We start from the raw sequence: 7,939 nt of genomic DNA, 5'->3' as shown, positions 1-7,939 counted from the left end.
AGTTTATTTTAACATTGCATATGTTAACTCTGTTTTAGAAATGCAAATATAATTTTGGCATTGAATTTGTTTTGTGATGCATGTTGGTAATGCATGTTGGAGATTATGTTGGAAGTTTGCCTCTTGAATAGAGATGGAATGACCGATAATGGGTCAAGTTGTTCAATTTTACATTGTAATAATGTTGGTAATTGAGAAATCATGTTTTTGAAAAACTTGTACTTAATTTCGGGGACGAAATTCCTTAAGAATGGGAGGTTATAGCGATCTTGGTTCTTTCTTCTTTGATTGTTGTATCCGGACTTAGGTTCCGTGGAGTTGGTGGTTATATATATCTTTTTGTCATCCTTTAATTCCATATACTTGAGTTTTAGGATGTATTGGGTGTGTTTTGAACAGGTTGGTTGAGCTTAAGTCCCATTCCTAGTTGCCTAGATTTTTCGTGGTCCGCTCGAGCGGGTCCCTTTACGCTCGAGCGAGGTTTACACACTCTCAGCATTTCGTGCCTCTGCAAAACTTTTGCAGGTGTGTTTTTCACACTCGAGCAGATTTTCTTACGCTCGAGCGGGTCGCGCTCGAGCGGGTATCTTGGTGCTCGAGCGGGTAGTTCATTGTCTGTAAAAGTACTGGAAGGGGGAAATCTACGCTCGAGCGGGTGTGTTTTGCAGTTGTGTCTTGGCGCTCGAGCGGTCATTTTTGCGCTCGAGCGGGTCCAGTTTTTGTGTCTGACGCTCGAGCGTCCTATTCTCCGCTCAAGCAGGTCATACGTATATCAGTAGACAGCAACGGGATTACACTTCTCTTTTTCATCTCTTTCTTTTTCAAAAACCCTAGACACTACAAGAAATTGCATTTTTCGCAACGCAACAAAATATGTTGCTAAAAGGGAAAATTCGTTGGCAAATAGTTTTGCCAACACACAAAGCGACGTTGGCAACCCGTAGGCAAAAGTGAGTCGGCAAAAGTTTTTGCCGACGAAATTATCATTGCATTGGTAAAAGTAATGCCTTTAGCGACAAACATAGTCGTCGATAAAAGCCTTCATCCATCATCGGCAATTTACCTTGCGTCGGTAAAAGTCATTCAAATATGATGATTGTTTGGCACTTTTTGCGACACAAATTTGCATGGGCAAAAAATATACTTTTAGCAACAAAATATGCGTCGGCAAAAGTAAACTTTTGGCGACACATTTACGTCGGTAAATGTTGTCATTTGCCTACGATTTGTTTGTCGATAAAACTTCACTTTTGGCAATGACAAATTAGCATTGGCAAAAAATACACTTTTAGCAAAACAATATAAGTGGGCAATAGTTAACTTTTGGCAACACACTTACGTCGGTAAATATTGCCATTTGTCGACAATTTGTTTGTCGATAAAGGTTTACTTTTGGCAACGACAAATTGACATTGGCAAATAATACACTTCTAGCAACACAATATGAGTGGGCAAAAATAAACTTTCGGCGACACATTTACCAACAAAAATAATTGAAAATAATTTATATATTTTTGTAAGATTTACAAATTTACAAGAGGCATCCCTCAGGCATCACTATTACAAACTAATAACATTGATATGAAATCACCTAAAATTGATGTGCAAGCAAAAAAAACACTACTGATACTACTTTTAGAAGCAATGTATAAAACCTAAAAGGGTAAAGTCACTAAAATACTCAAATACATCCAAATTGTGAACCCACATTAGAAACAACAGATAACAAAATGAAAACATGAAACTAACAAAGACAGGCAAAACGGCATGAAAATCACCCACAACCTTATCCAGCAGACCAACATCTGGTAACAGCCACCTCACAGCAACATTGCAGCAGCAGCAGCCCCAGCCTAGCAAGCATCAGCCACGAGGGCGGCAGCCGCAGCAAACCAGCAGCTGCAGCAGACCAACAAGCAACAACCATCAGCCACCAGCAAAAAGGAGGATCTAGTAGCAGTCTGTATTGATCAATGACAAATTTAAAACAAAGTCCATTAGCTTTTTTATTGATCTGGTAGCAGTCTGTGTGTGTGTGTGTGAGAGAGAGAGAGAGTTAATAGATATGCAAGCGCAAGTACTGGCCAAAACATAAAGCTTTTCCCATCATCTGGTAAAAAATAAAATAAAATAAAAACCTTTGGATTCCCACACCCACAGACCCTATCTATTTTTTAATTTATGTAATATGCAAGGTACAGAAACATATGATGCCTCTCATAACTTAAATAACATTAATAAGATCAATAGGTAACAGATTCATATTGCAACTTCCAAATAAATTGAAATAAAGCTTTAATGGATAGAACATTCTAGCTTATGTGTATATGAAATCTCAAGAGCCTTATTAGTCAAGACTCCTTAATAACTTTAATAAGGATTTTCTTTTTAACACTGAAGGAGTTAACACTGAATTTCCATGTAGACTATTGGAAGTGCAAGCATCAAGAATTTGAAGTTAATTTCTATTGAAATGAAAATGCCTATGAGAATATAAGTTGTAGAGTTTTCTTTGCAGTTTTCTATGAGAATATAAGTTAATTTCTACCTCACTACTCAATTGTTTACTCCTAGCCAAGGGCTTTTTAGCCCAATGGTATTTACCCCAACACTCTTATTTTAGTTTGGATGTTCAAACCTCGCCCTTTTAGCTCCTATCTATTCCACCCAAGACCACCACCACTTAGCGACTCGCTCTTCCCCAATACCATTAAGAGTAAGCTAGATATATATTTGTATTCCAATACTAACGGAGTTTTTATTTTCTTCACTATCCTTTTCATATTGACCACTGTCACAGTTACTCTTCCACATATATATATATATATATATTAGATAATCTCCGTTGCCTTGGCAGCAAAAAGTTGAAAACATACAGTCTTAAAGTATACCCAAATATATGAAGTTGCTAGGCTGTCACTAAAACCAAAAACTACAAACTAAGTTTGGTACAAAAAATACAATATAACACTAATTCCTACGTTTAAAGGAAGAGAGATTAATAGTATAAATCTATATTGTTTTTTCTTTTATTAATCAGCAGGTTTTGACCATCAAGACATGAATAACAACTAGCAAAACTTTTACATTAAGATTGTGTTTGGGACTAGGATTTGAGTGGGGATTAGTGGTGGAAAAGGAAAAGTAAGGGAAATGTGACAAAAATACAATTTCTATTTTATTTATTTTGCCTTCCTTTCTCTCTACAAATCCTTCAAGCAAACATAGCCTAAGGAGGGTAGTTTTCAGTCTTAAACAATTACCACCACATCACACCTTGATCATCAAGAAGTTTTCCTATGTCATTCATTTCTCTCTTTTAGAGTTATTTATTTTATTGTTATTATCACCATCATTATTATTTTTTGTTGTTCACTGATAATTTTCTTTGGTTTTATATTCAACACTCTGAATAAATGGATTACAGTTATATGACCAAGAGTAGAACCTGTTCCTAGAGTGTGGAGAGATGGAATTGGATATTTGCATTACTCAATCAACATCATCTCAATTCACACCATGTCTGAGGACTAAGCTTGAATGACTTGGGTCAAATTGCAAGGGCAAGTCACCAACTAATAATGGTGTAAGAACTAAATGACCAAGTAATACTAATGTGACAACTGATGTGGTATTCAAAGTTTATTCATCAGTAATAAAAAAGTTCCAGGAAGATTAAGATTACCTGAGTATAATAACAACTGTCAGGTGTTCCATCCAAGTTTAGAGTGGATGCTAATACCATCATGAATTTCTCCCCAACATGAAGATGATATATCTCTGTGTTTACATCAAGCTGCATATGCATATCAAGCTGCTCACTGATTGCTTCAATTCGAGAAACTAAGAAACACATTATGAAGCTATTAGCTCCAAACACTAGCAGACACTGCATTATATTTCAGAGAAGTCATAAAGACTCTTTGAATACATCAAAAGTATCTAATTATCATTAAAGGGAGATATATTAAACATGTTATTATTCTTCATCTTATTCTTCTTATATATATTGAAAGATGTCATTAAAAGATATTATTATAACCAATTAGGGGAGTACATTCTCCTTTTAACCACATTATTAATTGTGAGAAATTTTCTCAGAGCCAATTTGTAGTAAAGATATCAACTAGGAAATCACCTTAACACACCAAATACTCTTCCAAGGAAAACCAGCACTACTCCATACACCTCTTCCCCCAAGACCTTATAATGGAACATCATGTAGTTTGGTTGGAGGCTCCAATAACTACAAACAAAGGTGGTGAACCCGAATAACACTCAAATCAAGGCTGAAATATGCAAGAACTAGATTTTAGGACTGGATTCTGGAACATCAAGCAACCAGGCTTGAATTCCACGAGCTTTGGGACTCAAAACCAAGCGCCAATGAATAACAAAATATGGCACAATGAAATAAAAAAATCTGAAATTTCAATTCCTCAGAAAACCTCTTCAAGAGAGATTATAGCCCTATATATAATAGCTAAGGAGCTTACTTTATGGTGAAGAGGCTAGGAATAGAAAATGCACAAAATAAGAAAGCAACAAGTGGCAAAAATGCAGCCACTTAACCCAAACTGGTGACATATTATTGCCTACATGCAACCACTACATCAAACTAGATGACAAGCTGCTTACAAGCAGCTTGCAAGCACTCACCTCCAAAGGAGGTTACCTTGCAACTAAGAAAACTACACCTATTGACAAAATTCTAAATTACACAAACCTAAATACTACTTTATCACAAAACTGAAATGAATTAGCGTCTTAGATTTGCTTCCTTACTGCTTGATTGTGTGCCATTCATTGTCAACAATTGGTCCTAAATCTTTAGTGCATCAAGAACTCAGCTCAAATCTACCATCATTCACAGCCTGCCTTTATATGCATGCCAATGATGTTGATGGCATAAGAAGTTCAATGACAGCTTCCAACACCTCAAGCTCGCAATTGTATAACATTTCAAAATACTGAACTGAATATTCCAGGCCAAAAGAAACCACCACATGATGCATTGCATGCACATCAAATTGTGCAAATGTATAAGTTCTCATAAATTTTTACTCTAAGGCTTGAAAATTCTACTCCTTGGACTAAACAGCTATAGACCAGCCTTTTTTTTTTTTTTGGGGGGGGGGATGATAAATTAAATTATCCACACTCCTCAGACAAGGGCAATCACTTTACCACCTATGGAATTGTGTAAACCCATAGCCATAACAAGCCAATTGTAGTGAGCCCGAGCACCCACAAAACTATTGTTTGCCTAAGAATGATAGCCTGAACATCCTCTCATAATAAGCTTCATATTTTTGGATAATAATGGTATCATAAGGTCAAAATCCAGACATTAAAACCCTGATATGCTTATAAGCTCAACTCCCAAGTCCACTTAAGCTCAAATCTAGCATAGCATTAAAACACATAATAGATATTGTGTATATATATATACATTTCAGAAATTAATAAAGGGGTTTACTTCAAATGGATTGATTAGGTATAAGAAACATTATTAAAGAAACACTTATTTTCCCATTTCGTATATATAAATATATATATATATTTAAAAAAAAAAAAACACGACAAGAAACTGTAGAAGACATGACCAAACTAGAAAACATACCTCTTATCAAATTTTTTACCATCTGGGTCAACTCGCTCAACTCTAAAGATATCCTATGCAATCAACATAAGTTATGGAAAACAGATTTTTGGAATAAGCCATGTAAATAACAATGAATTGAGTAAGAGATTGAAAGCTCAAATGAAAATAAAAGGATTTAAATAACGAACGAATAAGGAGAACTTCTTAATACATTTAAGAGTCACAATAGTAGTGAGATTGAAGAAAAGGAGCCACAAAAAATCCCTGTAAAACTAAACTAAATCATCCAATTATGGCTAACTTATCATCAAAGAAGTCCACAGCAGCTTTAGGAGATGCAAATGGACAATCAGGGAGGTTGTGTTCCAAGCTACATTCAAATACAACATTTTCAAAACAATAAATGCAAACTTAAAAAGAGATTATTTCAAACCCCAAAGTAGAGTGAACCCAAAAAAGCCAGGGGGTTGCAAAAAACTAATAATTAAGGAAAATCTAATTAAAAACATGAGGATTGCTATTATGGTTTGCATTTCTGTTGATCCAAAAAGTAATATACCTTTATGGTAAATCACTTTCCTCATGCAAATAGGGGCTTTCTTTGCCACTTCCATTGCCAATGTCATTGTCATTTGTCGTTACTTGTTATTGATGTTTCATTCTCTTTCTCTTTCTCAGATACATTTGCAGTCTGTTGCAATTGCTGATCACCCGCAGCAGTTGCCGCAACTGCCATTGTGGGGTTAGATCCATTCACTGTCAACATTTTCATTTCTCAACTCAACGTTGATTCTACTAAGCATAATAACCACTGTGACCTAAACAAACAATAATTCAAGATTAACACATTTCTCAGATTGAAACCAAAATGAGAAATACACCTTCTATGACTTCAGGACTAACAGGCAAAATTTACCTCCAAGACTGCAATACAAGAACCATTGTAAACAAATAGTTGAAGGATCGATAAACCCTCTGTCTCCGTGCTTCATTACCTTCTTCTCTGCCCTGCCCTGCCCATGTATTCGTTGGGGTTTTGATAAACCCTCTGATCTTGGTGAATCGCAAGAAAAGATCTGGTAAAACACAGCTTCGAGATCATCATACAAATCGCAAACCCATTACCATCCAGATTTCTACATTTAACACATCTTCGGTACGGTTTCCAGATCGTCATCGTGAACCATTGATCTTACCGTCATCCAGAACATGATCTCATCATCATTGTCGAAAGACAGAAAAAGAAATGCAAGGACTGAGATGAGAGGCTTGGAAGTTCCGACGAAGGAGTGGCGGTTGGCCCTGGGATTTGGATTTTGATCTACCTCATGATCTGGATCTCAGATGAGAGAGAGAAGAGGAAGAGACAGAGAGAGTGAGTGAGTGAGGGACTAGGGCTGGGCATGGGCTGGGCGTCAGAATGAACTTTGGAATTTAATTTTTTTAATCACACTTGTTTAGAAAGTGTGATTAAAAAAATCACACTTAATTAAAAAATGACATAAAAAATAAATATTATTATACTTAATCAAATTAAATGTGATTAAAATATTAATTTAATTTTTTTATCACATTTTTAATCAAAGTGAGATATTTTTATTTATCAAAGTGTGATCTTTAATCATTTTTATAGTAGTAGGAACAAACCTGTAGGCGCAGAAGCACCGATCGTCTCGCGCGGCAACAGCAAACGGCACAAACCCTACGATCAAGAGTGAAATTGTGAGGGAGAGATAACTATGAATTCTGAGACAAGGGTGTGCAATAGTGAAATCGTGGAGATTGATGAGGGAAAAAAATGAGAGAATTTGCCATTGCTGATAATCAGATCACCCCCCTAAAAAATAATAATAATAATAATAATAATAATAATAATAATAATAATAATAATTTCAAAACAATTTTTAGATTTGTTTTTTTGAAAAAAATTAAAAATAATTTGAGAGCAATAAAATTCCAAATTATATTTTTAAAATTTTAAAAAGTATTTATGACGTAAAAGATAAAAATATACAAAAATAATAAGTTTTTTTTTTCACCCAATTTTTTTTTTTGTTTTTTAGGAAAAAAAATTGAAATTAGTTTTTGAAAATAAAACCAAACATATTGAAATTGATAATCTAACCATATTCTTTGAAAAAGTTTAAATTATCTCAAATTAGTCATCTCAACATAAGAGTGTCTTTGGACTTAATGGGTTCATTTTGTGATCTAATTCAATGATCATTTTAATTTACAATTCAATAATTAGAATATTTAAAACTCTTTGAAAAATTGCAATCAAAAATACAAATCACTAAATCACATTATTCCACTAGCAAAACTTTTACCGAC

The 7,939-nt window shown here is 34.8% G+C and overlaps 1 protein-coding gene across 10 annotated transcripts; it reads right to left on the bottom strand.

The window, feature by feature from the left end:
* Window positions 1–1,476: 1,476 nt before the first annotated feature.
* Window positions 1,477–7,022, bottom strand: LOC114290275 (DNA-directed RNA polymerases II and V subunit 8A). 10 transcript variants are annotated; one of them, XR_014335395.1, is made up of 6 exons: window positions 6,522–7,010; window positions 6,165–6,423; window positions 5,817–5,975; window positions 5,624–5,676; window positions 3,686–3,796; window positions 1,477–1,961 (listed from the first exon to the last, which is right to left on the bottom strand). XR_014335395.1 is itself a non-coding variant. In XM_082878024.1 (5 exons), the coding sequence occupies exons 2-5, from the start codon at window positions 6,235–6,237 to the stop codon at window positions 1,854–1,856; spliced, it is 381 nt and encodes a 126-aa protein (XP_082734150.1). In that variant the 5' UTR covers window positions 6,238–6,423; window positions 6,522–7,010; the 3' UTR covers window positions 1,477–1,853. The 10 variants fall into 10 exon arrangements, 4 of the variants coding, with proteins under 4 accessions (XP_082734150.1, XP_082734151.1, XP_082734153.1 ...); XR_014335396.1 differs by lacking the exon at window positions 5,817–5,975 and having other exon boundaries at window positions 6,522–6,995; XR_014335398.1 differs by lacking the exon at window positions 5,817–5,975 and having other exon boundaries at window positions 5,624–5,665; window positions 6,522–6,994.
* Window positions 7,023–7,939: the final 917 nt, after the last annotated feature.

Source organism: Camellia sinensis, chromosome 7 (genome assembly GCF_055761805.1).
Source record: "Camellia sinensis isolate YWXY chromosome 7, ASM5576180v1, whole genome shotgun sequence".
Lineage (NCBI taxonomy): Eukaryota > Viridiplantae > Streptophyta > Magnoliopsida > Ericales > Theaceae > Camellia > Camellia sinensis.
The sequence above is the reverse complement of the archived record's forward strand: the minus strand, read 5'-3'. Positions and strand labels throughout refer to the sequence as shown.